General features: G+C 38.8%; 1 protein-coding gene across 2 annotated transcripts; it reads right to left on the bottom strand.

The window, feature by feature from the left end:
- Positions 1 to 1,609: 1,609 nt before the first annotated feature.
- Positions 1,610 to 16,391, bottom strand: LOC101165397 (uncharacterized). 2 transcript variants are annotated; one of them, XM_023957725.2, is made up of 4 exons: positions 16,276 to 16,391; positions 10,411 to 10,873; positions 9,875 to 10,276; positions 1,610 to 6,254 (listed from the first exon to the last, which is right to left on the bottom strand). In XM_023957725.2, exons 2-4 carry the CDS (start codon positions 10,852 to 10,854, stop codon positions 2,379 to 2,381), a joined length of 4,722 nt encoding a protein of 1,573 aa, XP_023813493.1. In that variant the 5' UTR covers positions 10,855 to 10,873; positions 16,276 to 16,391; the 3' UTR covers positions 1,610 to 2,378. The 2 variants fall into 2 exon arrangements, with proteins under 2 accessions (XP_023813493.1, XP_023813494.1); XM_023957726.2 differs by lacking the exon at positions 16,276 to 16,391 and adding an exon at positions 13,457 to 13,551.
- Positions 16,392 to 17,022: the final 631 nt, after the last annotated feature.

Genomic DNA, 17,022 nt, shown 5'->3' with positions numbered 1-17,022 from the left:
TGATTTCTGTAAAACTTTCGATTAAGACATTATTTATTTCAATTCGCTTTTTAGTTTCCAAAAACATCACTTTAATTTTATTTGTAAGTCATTCTGCTGGTAAGATAAAGTCATATTTCAATTATTAGAGTACCGGTATTATAACCGAGAGTTTTTCTTTTTTCTTTGTTTCATATTTTAGGACTGATAAAATCCACAGACAAATGGGGGAGTCCTAAAATGTTTTTGTGCTTCCAAAGGTTGTTTTTTTTAATGATAGAAATCAATATTTAACTGCGCAATGGGCAGTGCACCACTTAGATTTTCCTTTTTAATTTCTGTTTGCATGTCATTTTTACCACCATCCGGGGGCAGAGCATAAAAAAGTGAACTTTAAATTAAATTACCAGGGGCGTAACAATTAATCCACTAATCGATTTTTATTCCTCAACTCAGATCGATCTGTCTAAGGCAGAATTGAGTCAAAACAACTGTTTTTAAAAATCATTTCAAAATAAGATACCGGTAAATCAATAATTAAATAGAAATTGGAAAACACCATATGGATTGAGACATGGTAGGTTTATTTTACTGTAACATAAAAAGAAAATAGTGCGTCACAGTGGACAGAATTTTTCAAACCATCATTACAGTCCAATCCGTGAAAACACTTGTGTCCGAATTCCTTCCTTACTCAATACATAGTGCACTACATAGTTCGGTCGCCATTTTGTAGTGCTGTCTGAATCTACAAATCCCAAATCGAGTGCCCTGGAAATTTCCCAGAAGTCTTTGTGAAAAACCAGTGTTTGTCGATGCTCAGTAGTTCGGCGAATATAGACCACAATGTATTACGTCTGAACAATTTTGCCCAAAAAATGTATTAAAACGTATTCTTTAAATAAGTCATCAACGTTTTTATCTTTAAAAGAAAGTGGACTCATAAATAATCATCGCAAAACGCTCATATTAATTAGATTTTAACTTAGTGAAATCGATTACGTCATATCCACCGTTTCAAAAAAGTAATAAGCATTGTGTCCGAATTGCTTTTAAAATTCCGGGCACCTGAAGCACAATCTAGTTTTATAGTAGTTAGGGGTTAGGGTGGGAATTCGGACACAGCATTAGAATTTTGCAAAGATGTGTGACCATAAAGCATGGTAGGACGTTCTAATAATGTTCACTTTGGATTATTTCTGTATGGACAAAAAAACAGTGGCCTAAATTTTATGAAACTAAAATATGAATGGATTTGCCATTCATTCTTGTTTACTTGTTTGTTTCTGCACATATTTAATTTACACTTGATTATCTTGTAAGAAATACAAGAAATCTGTAAAACTTTACCTACAATTTTCAGAAGACAGGTATTTATCTCTGAGCCACACTGGTTAAATTTTTAGATAAAGATGTCCTGGATTGATTTTAGATCAATGAATCAGATCAAATCAAATCATTTAAAATGAACAAAATTCTAAAGGGAATTGAATCGGCAACCACAAATAGCCAATCCTTGTTACACTCGTAACACTCCAAAGAATTACATAACACCACCAGACATTTAGTGTTATTTATGTAACTTACACAAAGTAAACAAAACATGTCTAATCATACCACACAAAAAATCTGTTTTCCCCCAAATTCTTTTATTGAATCAAATTACATTAAACCAAAAAGTTTGCTGATAATGAACCATCTTTACAGTTTAAACAAAAATGTATCCATGATTCTCAAACAACTTCATCATTTCATAAGTCATCTGAAACAGCAAATTTTCAATGCTCTTAACAAATTAATCAAATTGAATTCAGTAACAAGAAAATAAAATCAATACAGGATGATTTGTTTGAATTTAAAATAAAAAACGCCACGAGAAAGAGGCAAAACTAAAACTATAACGTAAAAATTGTTACAAGAAGAAAAACTGATGCCTTGTTGGTAATAGCTGTGATTGGAAGTTAATTTCTTTATTATCTTAAAACATTTTATAATGTCATAAAAAGTCAGAAAGTAAAAATTGAAACAGTGGAAACAAGCATTCTCCAAAGACTGTAAAAAATAAGGATACAATATTTCTTTAATGTTCACATTTCTATGGACAAATGTTGTAGCTGAACAACAAAACAAAAATGTATTTAATTATTTTGTTCTTCAATGAAACAATACCAGTTTTGTTGAGTATAAAAAAGTTTTGTGGAACCAATTGTTCATTCAATTGGCAGCAAGTCTCCTCTGGTTTGGAAAATGGGTGAAATTAATATAATTAAAAGGACAAAGTACACATTTTTGTTCAAGTTGTACATCTGTCAGCTATAAATGGCCCTGTATACTCAGTTTTGGCCCAGGTTTTTCAAATATTTCACATCTAAAGGCCTAACAATCTGCCGTGGACTTGATCACGGCATGTACTTCTTTCCTTTCAACCTAGGTATAATGTGCAGATCTCTGACATCATTGTGTTGAAGCAGCCAACACAAATAGCGCTCTGTGCCCATTCCCCATCCACTGGTGAGAAGGGGCTTCACTTGGCGCATGTCAATGTACCACTTGTAAGACTCTTCTGGCACTTTGTGGTGCACAAGGGCCTCTTGAACCATCTCTCGTGTGGAATGGCGTTCCCCGAGACCCACAGTCTCTCCCAGTCCCAGCAAAAGGTCAGCAGCCTTTGCTTTGTGCCTCTTGGTTCCCTCCACATATGCTTGGTAGAAGGGAACTCCTAAGTGGTCCATCTCAGTCAGCCAAACAGCACCACCATACTTCTCAATCAAAACCCGTTCTCCTTTGCGTGTCAGCTTTCTACCAAATTCTGGCTGGCCGTCTTGTACCCACTCTAGGCAGTCAGCAGAAGGCATCATGGGAATGGCCTGATCCAGAGGAATCCTTGGGAGGGCACTGTTTCCCTGCAGTTTGCTAAGCAGAGCAGTGACATGTGTGAGGGTGCCAGCAGAGCTCAGGATTAGATCTGAGTGTTTCTTTAACATTGATCTAGTTAAATGGCCCAAGTAACCTTCTGCAACAGAAATTGCATCGTCCATGTCACCCAGCAGTTCACATTCAACATGGTAAAACTGGTTCAGGTGTGTGGCATCTGGATCCTCCCCTCTGAAGCTGGGAGATATGTAGTAAGTGCCTGCGAGGTCTTCCTGGAAGCGAAGGAAGTATTCAAGTACAAACTGCATGGAGTCAGCCAGGTAGACGTCCTGTCCCAGCAGGCTAACAGACACTGGTTCTGAGTCAGATCCAAGGCCCATTGGAGAAGAAATGGTGTCTGTTGTAAGTGGGGTCAGAGCATAAGCAAACTGGCAGGAACTGTGGAAATATTCCACGGTGCTGTGAAACAGGGTGTTCTGAATCTGGAACAGGTTGCGATACCACTGGCTGCTGATTGCAAATGTGGGGTGAGATTGAGGGTCCTCCCATGAGCGAGGTGGCTTGCACTGCACAAGTTTTGAGTAGATGTTTTGGAGCGTTTTACCTTCAGCTGGTGGACCATCAATTGATGATACAAATCCAGGGTAGCTTTGAAAGCATTCTGGTTGTATCTCAACAGGTTTACAGCCTTCTGGTAAGGGCAACAGAGGGATCAACTTGACATGAGCATGGTCAACCTGAAAGCCCTCAAAGATCATTGCAACAGCCTGGGCTTTCATTCCTTCTTCAAGTAGTTTTGCAACTTTATAAGTGGCCAGGATCAGTGCTGTGTAGTCGGGTTCATTCAGCTTGAAGACATCACTGGGCAGTGCTTTACGTGGCACCACAACAGTTACTCCTGGTCTATTTGGGTATGGTGTGAGAAAAGCGACATGCTCACTGTCTTCCCACACACGCCACTGCTGCTCTTCTCCCCGTATAATACGGCTGAACAGGTTATCATCTGAAGAATCACCAAAATAGTCAAAGCAAAATGGCACCTCTGGTGTTGGCAGTGCACTCCTGATCTGGGATTGAACCTGGGTCAGTGCTTCATCCTCCCACCGCGGCCCATCTTTTGATGTACAGTAACCAGTGTAGTGATGATGGAATTCCTCCTCCGCCCCAAGACGAGGCTTCCATGTTGGCTCCAAACCATGAAGTGGGAGTAATCTGATTTGAACTGGTTGGTCAGGGATTGGGTTGCAAACCAAGGCACAACGCTGTACTCCCAGTCGCTCACACAACAAGTTTGACACAGCTTTCGCTCCATGTAACATAGAAATAAAATCAAGTGTAGGCAACTGGAAGAGGCTGGATGCACCAGTATGAGCTTTTCTGGTTAGAATTGCTGATCCAGGAGTCCAGGGTTTAGGATCTAGGTAAGCTTCTAGCTTGTCTGTTTTCCAGATTACATTGGAGAAACTCCCTACAGGCCTAATGATCTCTGCCCGTGAGACACCACCAGACATTGAGGCCACAAACATAACACCAGCATTTGTTTCAATGACTGCTTCACCTTTGGTGTCCACAGCGATGAATCCTGCACATGTTCCATTCAGGTCCTCTGCCATCACTTCCCTGCAGGCTTGCCTAAGACTGTAGCCTTTGTTGTGATACAGACTGGCTACCTTTTGTGCCACTGTGTTCTTGAGGAAAACATCTCCATCTCCAGAGCAGGTAATAGCCACTTTTTCATCAGCATATATCCCTGCCCCTACCACTGCTGTGTCACCAACCCTGCCTTTCAGCTTTCCTACCAATCCACCAGTTGAGGATGCAGCAGCCAATCGCTTTAGAGAATCCAAGGCCACAGCTCCTACAGTCTGAGGGTGACTGCCTTTTGAGCTGTTTCCACCAGCGAGTTTCAAAAACAACTCTTTCTGTCGTATATCAGTGTGGAAATACTCTGGCCCAACATGCTTCTCTTTTCCTTCCAAACCTTGGAGAAAATCTTCAGCCCCCTGCCCGACAATCAGTGCATGTGGACTTTTATCCATTACAGCCCTGGCTGCTTTTATTGGGTTCTTTATACTTTTCACACATGCGACAGATCCCACCCTCTTTGTGCTGCCATCAACAATGGTTGCTTCCAATTCATTCACACCATTCTTGTTAAAAACAGAACCTTTTCCTGCATTGAACAGGAAGCAGTCTTCCAAAGCTTCCACAGACCTCTGAACTGCATTCAAACTGCTGCCACCTTGTTGAAGCACTTGAGACCCAAGGGTTAAGGCAGTTTGTAAAGCGAACTCAATGATATCCGCCACTTTATTGTTAAGCATCATGTCCTCTCCAGCGCCACCATGAATCACCAGAGTGTTGTTTGACCTCATGCCTGTGGGAGTTTCAGCAATGGTTTCACTTTGGTCTGAAGATCCTGAACAAGTGATCTTCTGATCTTTCTGACCCTGATGGAAAAGACACTCCAGGGCTTGCATTTGGCTTGCAATGGCGTATCGAACAGCTAAAAGCATCACCGACTTCAGATTTATCTTGAGGTTTTCTTGAAGTTTTTCTAAAACTAGAGCAAAGCTCCCTTTTCCATTAAGCATAATGCGCACCTTGTCTCTCTTCCCCAGGTAGGTCACAGCCAATTGATCTTGAGAATAAACATTTCCAACTCCACATTCAATGCCCTCCATAAAATCTATACCCGTGAGGTACACTGATGGACATCCAAAAGGATCCAGAAACTTCTTCATTGGATTGTCAGGCGGTAAAGATCGACGGAGGGCAGCCACATGGGGACCAACGCCCTGGCCGGTCTTGGTGTTTCTGATGAGGTTCTTGTGCTCCATAAATGCAGCATGGAACAACTCCAACAGGTCAGTAGTGTACTTGATTGTGCCATCTGGACTGATGTGAGATGCTAAGATACCTGCTAACTTACGTGAGTGCATAGTGACAGAATAGGTAGGATCACATCGACCGTGTTTGTAGTGCCTCATGTGGGTAGGAGTGACAAATATGTGACAGTTAGCAGCCTCACCAAGTATCTGACGCAGGGTGAGCTGCAATGAGAAGTTTATCCAAGCATCATAGAGCCCTCTCTGCCCTCTGAGAGTTGAAAAGACATCAGGATAAGAGGAAAAATCAAATGTGAGAACTGGATGGGTTTTTGTTAATTCGGGGTTTTGCAGGAGAGCGCATGTTGATTTCAGTGGAAATTTTAAGGCAGACGGGCAAACAGAATTACCACTAGTCATGTTTTCTATGTCATTTTGGACATGGTTTAAATCAACACTCTCAGACAGGTGGTACACACGTTCAGTCACAAGAGTAGCCACCATCCCATCCACAGCACTGTGCTCGAACACCATCCCAGCTGTGCAGTCTTTGAACACCACAAGGTTCAGGATCTGCAAAAATTATCAGAAAAACCAAAACGTTTTTTAGTGTAGTTTCAGTTCAAAAATATGTATTTCAGACATGTGTGTATGTAGAACAGCAAAATAAGACAAAATGATATAAACAACAATAATCAAAAGGGAGTGAGAAATAGAAAAATCTTGTTAATACTCATCCCTGTACCTTATGTCATTATATTCCTAAACCCAGTACTCCCACTATCAAAGTTCAGTGACCTAGGTTAGAGTAGATTCAGTTCAAGTTGCACATGTACACAGGTAATTCTCATTTCCAAAAACACGCAAATGAATAACATAATTTCGTTTTATGGGCATGCAAATTTACAAATGCTAATGTTCTGTTTTTTTTGTATATGTACATATTTATCAATAATCCTATATCTGTATTTATACTTAAACTATTTTATGTTTAGACATTGTTTCAAGCCATTACTGGTTCTGTTCCACAGGTTTACTTTACATATTGAAACACAAAACTTTTTTTTGTTTGCAAGTGCTTTGATCATGAGAAACTCATTTCTTTCCCTAAGATTGTATTTTTCCTCTCTTTTAATAAATGATCTTTGGATATTTGTCAGTAATAAATTGTTTTCTGCCTTGAATATTATTTGAGTTTTACAATACTTAACTCATTTACCCACTGACATGTGGTGTGCCACAAGGTTCGGTCCTTGGCCCCACACTTTTTAACCTCTACATGCTACCGCTAGGGGATGTCATCAGGAGACATGGCATAAACTTTCATAGTTATGCTGATGACACCCAGTTATATGTGGCTGTGTCTCCTGATGACATGGGACCCATTGATGACCTTTTAAGTTGTGTTTTAGATATTGAAACATGGATGGGAGAGAACTTCTTAAAGCTCAATCAAGAGAAAACTGACATTTTAATTGTTGGTCCTGAAGCTGAGAGAGAAAGGGTCCAATCCTATTTATCAACTTTTAATCTGAATGTGTGCAATAAAGTAAAAAACCTCGGTGTGATTTTAGATGCAGATCTTAACTTTGAAGCACACGCAAACCAAGTTACAAAGACTGCATTTTATCATCTTAGAAATATTGCCCGAGTGAGACCCTTTCTCTCACAAGCCAGTGCTGAAATATTAATCCATGCTTTTATAACATCTAGGATAGACTATTGTAATGCTCTTCTTTCTGGTGCTAAGAGAAATACTGTAAACCGGCTGCAGCTTGTTCAAAACTCAGCTGCACGCCTTTTAACCAGGACCAGAAAGAAGGAGCACATTACTCCAATTTTGAAGTCTTTGCACTGGCTCCCTGTCAGCTTTAGGATCGATTTTAAGGTTCTTTTATTAGTTTATAAAAGTTTACATGGAACTGGACCCTCATTTTTATCAGATTTACTTTTAGTCTATGACCCTCCCAGAGCCCTCAGGTCCACAGGTGCAGGTCTGCTAGTGGTCCCAAAGGTCAGAACTAAAACCCACGGCGAGGCCTCTTTTCAACACTGTGGACCTCGCCTGTGGAACAGCCTGCCTGAGGACGTGAGGGCTTCAGCCACTGTGGAGGTTTTTAAGAAAAAACTTAAGACACATCTTTTTAGTAAAGCTTTTACATAGTTTTTACTTGTCCACATGTTTTTATTTGATTTTATAAAATTTTAACAGCTAATTTTATTTGTTGTTATTTTAAAGGAGGGATGTGTATGTGTTGGGTTTTTGTGTGTTTTTATTAATTCATTTATTTTATTATTATTTGCATTTATTTTTATTTTTATTATTATTACATTCTTTTTACTTTGTTTATTATTTTAACTAATATATATATTTTTTTATCTTATTTGTTTTATTTTTATTTTTTTTCCTTTGGTAAGCACTTTGAGATGCTATGATGCATGAAAAGCACTATATAAATAAAGTTGAATTTGAATTTTCTAGGTCATAAAATTTGAGTAATTTTGATTTTATGAATTATTGTTTGTGTGCTTGAGGTAACTGACTTTGAGTATCATTAATATTGCTCTCTTTTGTTTTATTGAAAGCAAATGTAATATTGTTTTATAGTTGTACCCCCAAACCTCTACACAATAAGAGAAATACAGTAAGACCAATGAACAGTGAAAAATGTATAGTGATTTGTGGTCCAGAATCAGTTTTGCTTTATTTAAAGCTGAGATACTTATGGACAATTTAGTTTGTAAATACCTAATTTGTGCTTTCCAGGTCAATTTTTTAAATCAATTATAACCCCAAGAAATGTATTTACATAAATTCTCTCAAGTTTACCCCTGATTTATGTGCATGTCAATTGTTGCTCATTCAAATGAATGTGAAGGTGTGTCCAACTTTTGGTCTGTACTGCACATCAAACTATAACTTCCATTTTTCCATCTCCTTTTCCACAATTTTTATGAGTTGCTGCAAATCCTCTCAATCACAGAAAAAATTTGTGTTATCAGCGAATAAAACTAACTGTAATGTCTTGGAAAACTTTAAATAAATCATTTATATACAAGATAAATAATAGTGGTCCCAGAACCGACCCTGGAGGGACACCTCAAACAATGTCCAAACATTGGGAACAACCACTTCACATTTACAAACTGCTTTCTGTTGCTTAAACTGCTTCTGAACCAGTCCAACACTACCCCCCTAATGCCATTCGTTCATTCATCTTCTTCCCTTTCGGGACTAAACGGCCTTCGCCACTTGTGGGCGAAGGCAGATGACACCCTTGAAAGGGTCGCCAGTCTGTCGCAGACCCTAATGCCATTTTGTTCCAATTTATTTATTAATATGCAGTGGTTAATTGTGTCAAAAGCTTTTTAAATCAATAAATTTAGCCGTTTCTATTTAGTTTTACCTTTATTTTTACTTTTTTTTTACACTTACAGTGTTTACAGTGTTTACAGTGTTTCAGTGGGTAATTGACTGTACATACAAACTGGAACCAGTGAGTGTAAAAATTACCTATAAAAAAAAAAAGACTCACTTCCTACTTTAATTAAAATATGTCAATTCAGTTGCCTTTTTCACAATACAAATGCCGCAATGTTGGAGCTAGATAACATCAGTGAGCAGTGATTGTTTGAGTCGGTCTGAGTCAACATTTCTATGATAATCACTCTCACCAACCAGGTGTGACCTCTAGATAATCTGTCAATCAAAGATTTCGAACTTCAATATGAGAGGCCATGCTTTTATTGAGGCGTCTGATTGGTCAGTTTATAATTTAAATAACTTGCACAAAAATATATATATATATATATTTATAAAATAACTTTTTTTTTAGCTACTTTTTTCAATAGCTATTCTCAATAGAAGTTTTATGGGATTTTGGGGGTGTCACTTATACCAGTTCTCATGTAAAGTCAATGGTTATGAGTAATACTTTTGAGGTTCTTTAGACAGTCTGCAGAATATGTTTTAAATTCTCTGAAAAAACACTTGATGTAAAAAATTTCACGCTTGCATAACCATAAACATTTTAACTGCTTAGTTTTTATAGATAAAACTAAATGAACATCTAATGTAAGCTTGGATTCTAAGTTCAGTAGAGTTGTATTTTCCAAGGCACTTTCAGTATTGTCTTGTTTTTTTTTCTGTACTCTCTTTATAGTTACCACCAGAGAATTCATTTCTAAAATACCTTGTCATAGTATCTCAGGAATGGTCTTCCTCCTCCTCCCCCCAGTCGTACTGCATTGAGAACATCAGCCAGTTCCGAAGGCGTATCACAGTCTTCCAGGCAGAGTATGAGCACTGCACTCTCCATTAGCTCCAGAGAAGCCAGTGCTTCTCCCCCGTGCTCTAGCATCTCCTCCCTGACGGCAGCCCAGGATTTGCGCTCCAGGGCTGAAAGGGTGCAAACCACAGAGGGATCATTCTGCTCCCCAGCTCTGGGCTGATCCATCACCTGAGCCAACTGGGTGTAGATCTCTGTGAATGATTTTGCAGAGACTGGACCACCAGCGCTGGGACGGCGCAGGATGTCAACAGGAAACGCTCCCCCAGCACAGGTGATGACTGCATGAAGGCTGTCAGGGTAGACCTGCCAATAAGAGAACACAGACTCTGAGAAAACTCTTTAGTGAAATGGGACACGGAGATGGCTTGAACGAAAGGTTCACCCATGTAGTTCTGTTCAAACATTTTTGGTGAAACTTCGAAACCCAGTTGTCTCACCTTGATTTCATCCTGTTCTCTTCCTGGAATACGGCTGGCAGCGAACACCTCAGACTGCTGAGTGTGCTCCACAGGGGCATCGCCCTCCAGTAAGAGAGGCTCACTGTACAGTTTTGCTGCTGCCCAGAGCAGAGCTGCTGACCTGGCCAGCTGTGTGCACCCCTTTAATTTGGATGGAAGCAGAACAACTGGAAGAGCTGTTGAAGTGGGTAGGGGGTCGGCGCAGGACAGCAAGCCTCTTTTGAACTGTTGTGTCACCCAGTTCTCTTGGCCCACAGCAACCGTGGCGAGTTTCTTCTGGGCTTCTTCCAGGACTCCCCTCTGTTGCCTCAAGGTGCTCTTGAACTCCCCGTAAAGTTCAGAACTGAAAGTAAGCTGCAGAACACGGCTTACTTCCTGCAAAGTGACATCCAACTTCGGAATAGGGAAGTTGAGAAGTGACATCCTGGTGGAATAGAGAAGGCTGCAAAAAGAGCAGGAATGATATCAGGGGAGTTTGGGGTGATTCAACAGGACTTATGCAACCAAAGAGAAAAACACACATTCATAATGAAAAAGGTCTGTTTGAACATCTTTATGTCAATTACACAACAATATATGAATGTAACAGAGTAGAGTAATAGTTCAATTCAATTCAATTCAGTTTTATTTGAATAGCCCAAAATCACAACAACAGTCGTCTCAATGGCTTCGTAGCGAACTCTTAGTTCACAGTTTTACTGCACCGTTAGGTTTCCTAGGCACACAGGCTACTATCAAACCCTATAGAGAACCCCATTATGGCCTTGAACTCTGCCCCCCAGGATTAAAACCTTTTAGGTTACACAAAAATTTTATTTTAATCATTAGAGATTGCATCTCCAGTATACTTCACACAGGGATGGATCAGCAAAACGTTGATGTCAATTAGCCCTTTAACACTGGAGAAGTCACCAGCAACACCTAAACAACACACACTCTTTGAAGTAACACTTCAACCGTTTACGTAATTAGTGTAATTCCAACGGAATCTGACGCATCAGCTGATTTACGGTGATTGCATAACCAATTTACTAATGTAAAGAGTTGCATATAAGTGCAAAGCTATTTCTCTGCTTCAGAATCCACTCGAATTAGTTGTGTAAATGGTTGAAGAGTTACGGTAGTGGAAAGAATGTGAACATTGGAACTTAAGCTCCGGTGTTAAAGAGTTAAAGTCTGTTACCTTGGACAAGAACAACATGCTTACAACTCACTACTACTTCCTCCAGAGTGGAACTGGAGTGGGTAAGAGCCTTTCTCAAAATGAACGCAACAAAATCTAATATGACTATCTAATATTGATGTACAAACATGCAGAAAGGCTGGTTACTAAGAAACATTGTAAAATACGTTTTGCAGGAAAGCCATCAAACTTGGTACACATTTTCTTAAGCCCAAAACAAACAAAAAACATGATGGTTGCCACGGGCCAATCACCTGTACATGTCGTTTTTCAATAGAAAATGTAAAGAATTTTATTTGTAATGGCATTAGGAGTAGTTACTATGTGTCAAAGTGATTCTAAACAGACCCTTAACAGTTGGATGACACAACATGGTTTTCATGTTGGTCTCTAATGTTCAGGCAATTAAGTCTAATAATTTTTCATTATAATTACCTAAAATTTAACCAAGTACTCAAAAATTCCCAAGTGCCCTTGTTTCAACCAAGGCTGCTGAATCGTTTTACAATTTTAAGATTCAACACCCCAAACTCTACAGGCAGAACAAAGTAAGTTGTAAATGGTTTTAATTGACCCATTATCAAACTTTGATTTCCAGCTTTTCCCCAAAAAAAGCACCTGCTTGTGGTACACACACATATTTTTGAAATGTATTATTTATTCTGTGACATGTGTCTCTTTCACATGACATCCAACCTTATTCACATGAGTGGAGCCACTAAGTCAATTTACTCCATCTAACTGATTAATGGTTTGGAAAAGGCCAACACAGATCTCTTTGTGCGTTAAAGTGATGAACATGATTGGAATGTATGCAGACTTCACGTCCATGTGAGACAATACCCCCTGCACAGAGTGGCCACACCAACCTGCGTAATGAGCGGTAATCAGGCCCAGCAGCTCACACGTGAAAGCACTTAGTCTCTTTTTAGAGCTGAAGTTATTTTTCTATTGGTGGTTGTCAGGGATGCATGACAGGGAAATTAGATTTCTGCTCATCTGTGCCATCAGTTCAAATATTCAACACAATGCTGACTGTCTGCAAACAGTTAGAAATGTTGGTCTGGCTGATGGGCTTTAGTCATGATAAAAAATACTACAATCTTACCCATGTTACTCAAAGACATTATTGTTTGTTCTTGGTAAAAGGGTAAATGACAAATACTTATTAAACAGTTATTATGTAGTCACTTTTAATCACCATGAACTCCCTATTACTTATATACTTATATATCTACATTGATTGAAGCTCAAAGTGCTGTACAGTCACAAGTCCCATTCACCCATGAACACACACAAATCCACACACACACAGATGGCAGGCACACTGTCATGGAAGGTGCTAACCACCAGGAACAATATGGAGTTCAGTGTTTTGCTCAAGGACACTTTGAAACTTGAGCAGGCAAAGCAGGAACCGAACATGCGATCAGAGGTCAATTGCTCTACTTCTGCATCACAGCCAACCAAAACATCAGATTTAAGAACATACCTCTAAAATATGCAATAGACAAACAAACAAAGCTGTATTTATTTCTGCTTGGCAAGCAGATCAAGATCACCTCAATTCATGAGCGAACACATTTACCCATGACCGCCAGTAGGATAATTGCTTGTTTGCTGACTTCTGGTTAAGATTTCTGTTTCCTACCAAAATCAACAAAGACTTTACAGCAGAGATTGTTGCTTTTCACGAGCGCTAAACATTTAAAGAAATAACCTTTTGGCAAATTTTCACAATCTCCAGATGTCAAACTTAGTCAGCTGTCCTTTCTTTCAAATTACTTTAACAACAACAACCAAACCATGTAATTTCCAGTGTATCATAAGACATCATCTTACCTAACTCTAGAATTTCTCCAAGATCTGAAGCGCTGGCGGAGTGGATGAAGACACAGTGGGAGGAAAACTTAGGGGGGATGGCAAAAAAACATGAGCTGTTCCATAATGAAGAAGCAGTGATTCCAATTATGCTGCCCAGTTTTGTCACCACTTCCTCCCGTCCGCCAACCAATGTCTCCTCTTTTTCCCTCTAATCCTGTCAAGCACTTATCTATTTGTTCCATCAAAAAATCGGAAAAGGACAAAAGGAGGAACACAATTCTAAGAGAGAAATCAAGAGGCCTCAATTTACTCCTTGTTTTCAGTTTAGAAATGAGGATTGTTTGGTTCCAGTTTAATTCTAGATTTGTTGTCAGCTCACCAAAAATGTTTGAACAGAACTATATGGGGGGGGGACCTTTCATTCGTTGACATTGTCTCTGATGCTTGTTCGTGCAACTTAGCTATCTGTGAGATAGTTGACTGCATTCATGTATGTAGAAATACTTGAAATTATCTGAAGTTCAAATCAATGGAAGTTTTTTTTTAAAGGGGATTTGAATCCCTTTTTAAAGTGATGTTGTTGCTGTTGTCAGATAAACAGCAAACATGCTGCCACCTTCACCCAAAGTCACTTATGTGGTTCATAGTGAAAGGCCAGAATAAAAGAAAATAATCCTCTAAGAATTCTATTCATCAAGGAAAACGTGCCTTTTTTCCAGTATCATCAAAATGGTCAAAATTTAATTGTTATTTTTTTTAATTCAAAATCAGGCCTAAACAACACAAGATTTCAAGTCTATCCTGTTTTAAGCAACATTTATAAAAAAAATTTAGAATAATTTAATTATTTTCGCTTCATTCTATTCTGAACTGAGGAGATCTTTTTCAACAGATCAACTCTACAAAGCTGCTGTCATGTGAATGGTTCTTTGGGCATTAGCGTCACATGCCAGCTGAAAGAAATGGTTAATAAAGTAAATAAAATCAACTGGAAGTCCAGTGTGTTTCGAGGAAATCAGGAAATATTTTATTTAGGAAGGGCAAAATGTAGTCGGCAGCAAAATAATTCTAATAGTTTGTGGATGTTGCAGTCATAACGGAAAATCACATCATGAAGAACTGGTTCATTGTTTATGATTAAATTGATCCTGTAGAAATATTTTTAAAGCTTGTGTGTCTTAAACGTCGACACAAAACTAAAATGTTGTCTTTTCTTCTTTAAAGATGGAAATTTCTCCACTTCAGATTTTCCTTTTTATGTCTTAGAACAAGTTTTAATTATTATTATTAAATAAATCTGCATCTTATAATAATATAATTGTTACTTTATTTATCCCACAAAGGGGAAATTCTTTTCTGCATTTGACCCATCCCCTGGGGGAGTGGTGAGCTGTAGTTGAACTGCACTCCAGAGGCCTAAGGACCCCCACTGAGTGATGTTAAGTGCTTGCCATTGATGTGGTAATTGCCCCCAGTGCCATTGCTAAATCCCCTCTGGGATTTGAACCCTGGATCCCTCCATGGTAGCCTTTCACCTTACCAACCGAGCTACCCAGCCATAAATCAAATAATGTATTCCTGTAATAAGGCGACTGCTTGAGATGAATGGCAGAATCTAACCATGAAGATGGTTTGAAGGAGGGTCTAAGGGCAGGGATGCCAGTTCAGTTTAGTCTGTTTAATGAAAGTTTAGTATTATCCTATTGAATTCTATGCACTTATGATCCTTTTTGATTGTATGTTTACCTTACAATTACCGGTACGAAGCCCACTGAGACAACTGTTGTTGTGAATTTGGGCTATATAAATAAAAATGAATTGAATTGAAGATCTCAATCTAAATTCTTTTAGATCAAACAAGCAGCTTCTATGAACCTCTGGCAAGGAGGATGGAAAGAACACTTCAAAACCATCTGTCTGTGAATGAATTAATCCATTATCTATTCCGGCTTGGTGCAGATTAAGGCCATGAAGCTCACAGCATACTCAAGCTATCATTGGTCAAGGCAGGGTACCAGTGTGGATCTGGTAACCTGCCCATAGACAGACAGCTACATATACTCCTAATGCAGAATTCAAAGTGTCTGATGAACTTATAAAACTGTGGACAGTGAGAGAAAGCCAGAAGAGCTGCAGCAAAATAGAAACATGCATGCACTGGGAGAACCTGCAAATGACAAACTCAACAAGATGAGTTGGGATTTGAACCATAGCCTCTCCTCGTGAGGCTAAAGTGTTGTCCATTGCATCTTGTGCACATCCAGAGTTCAACTCAGTGCAGTGCAGATCTTGTATTGTCATGAGATGGTACCCATAAAGAAAATATCGAAAGGTTTCATTCTATCAGGCTTCAAAAAAAGATCAAGACTGTTCATCATTTCAGCCAGGTCTACTTTTATGTTTTTCGGCCTAAAATTCAGAATCTGATTTGAAGGTTGTTACACTGACAGGTACTCTTCAAATGCACCAAAAGTGATCATCAATTATTTGGTATGGGAAAAAATATTCCATTTAAAATAGCTGTGGAAATCACATGCACTAAAGTTTGTGTGAAATTTTAACCCAGACCCCCAAGTAGAAGATAAAAAATGAAATCAAATTAAACGTTTCCAACTCCTGTTACTAAAAGTACTTTACATAAACACACACAAAACACGACATCAGACAAATATTTTGTATAAAACCCATTAATGCCTATTACCTGTCAGGTACCCATTCATTACATTTTGATCTAGAAATTTACTGCACATTCGGCTGATTAAAAACTCCCTTTATGATGATCATCATAGATATTAATAGATATTCCTAAATGTGTCTTTGAATATTTTTTTACTCACCGTAAGACCTGCAGACAAAAGAGATGCAAACTTTCAGAGAAAAATCAGCAGAAATATCGTCAATTTTCACAGATGAAAAGAAAGAGCAGATGTGTTCCTTATATTGACTGGATTCATGATCATTTGCATACACGCCTCATCACTGTTGACACATAATCTTTCCTTGATTTTTCAGGACAGAAAGGTCATGACCTGATGTTAGGTTTTAGCCAAAAAAGGAGTTAAAAATTGCTGCTTCATTCTGGGAATTCCAGGGCCACGAGTTGTAATTGTCAGATGATGGACCTTTTGCAATCACTCACCTCAGAACGAAAGTTTCTGGGAGAGACACTTCCTTTTAAACAAGGGCATCACGTCAGCTTCTTCTTCTTCTTCTTCTTGTAACACTCGTTGATTCAGGATGACCTCCAGACTGATTGAGACATTTTTGGTAACTCAGTAAGGATGAATGTCTACTATCCCCGTGCTAGGGTTGCTCTCTTGTATTATACAGATGTACCGCTGGAAAATGGATATTTTCCACCTTATATCAGCTAAAGTTTTGCTTAAAATCAACATAGAAATATGAAGTATTATTTCCCAAATGGGAATTGTTGACCATTCTGACCACAACTGGATTTAGAAGTTAAAAAAAGGAATCTTGTAAGCCTGCAGTATGTTGGAAGTGACAGTGTGAGGGCTTTTCATTTATTCATTTATTCCTATAGAGGTGCACTTCACAAAATTGTTGACTTTGTGAGAAAATAC

The sequence above is a fragment of the Oryzias latipes genome, chromosome 8 (genome assembly GCF_053564925.1).
Source record: "Oryzias latipes strain Hd-rR chromosome 8, Olatipes_Hd-rR_3.1".
NCBI lineage: Eukaryota > Metazoa > Chordata > Actinopteri > Beloniformes > Adrianichthyidae > Oryzias > Oryzias latipes.
The sequence above is the reverse complement of the archived record's forward strand: the minus strand, read 5'-3'. Positions and strand labels throughout refer to the sequence as shown.

Excerpts from the sequence above, each read along its gene's own strand:
- LOC101165397 (XM_023957725.2), bottom strand. The coding sequence starts at position 10,854 with ATGTCACTTCTCAACTTCCCTATTCCGAAGTTGGATGTCACTTTGCAG. Across the intron at positions 10,277-10,410 it reads GAGAACAGGATGAAATCAAG|GTCTACCCTGACAGCCTTCA; the intron begins GTGAGACAACTG and ends TCTTATTGGCAG. Across the intron at positions 6,255-9,874 it reads TCCTGAGATACTATGACAAG|ATCCTGAACCTTGTGGTGTT; the intron begins GTATTTTAGAAA and ends TAATTTTTGCAG.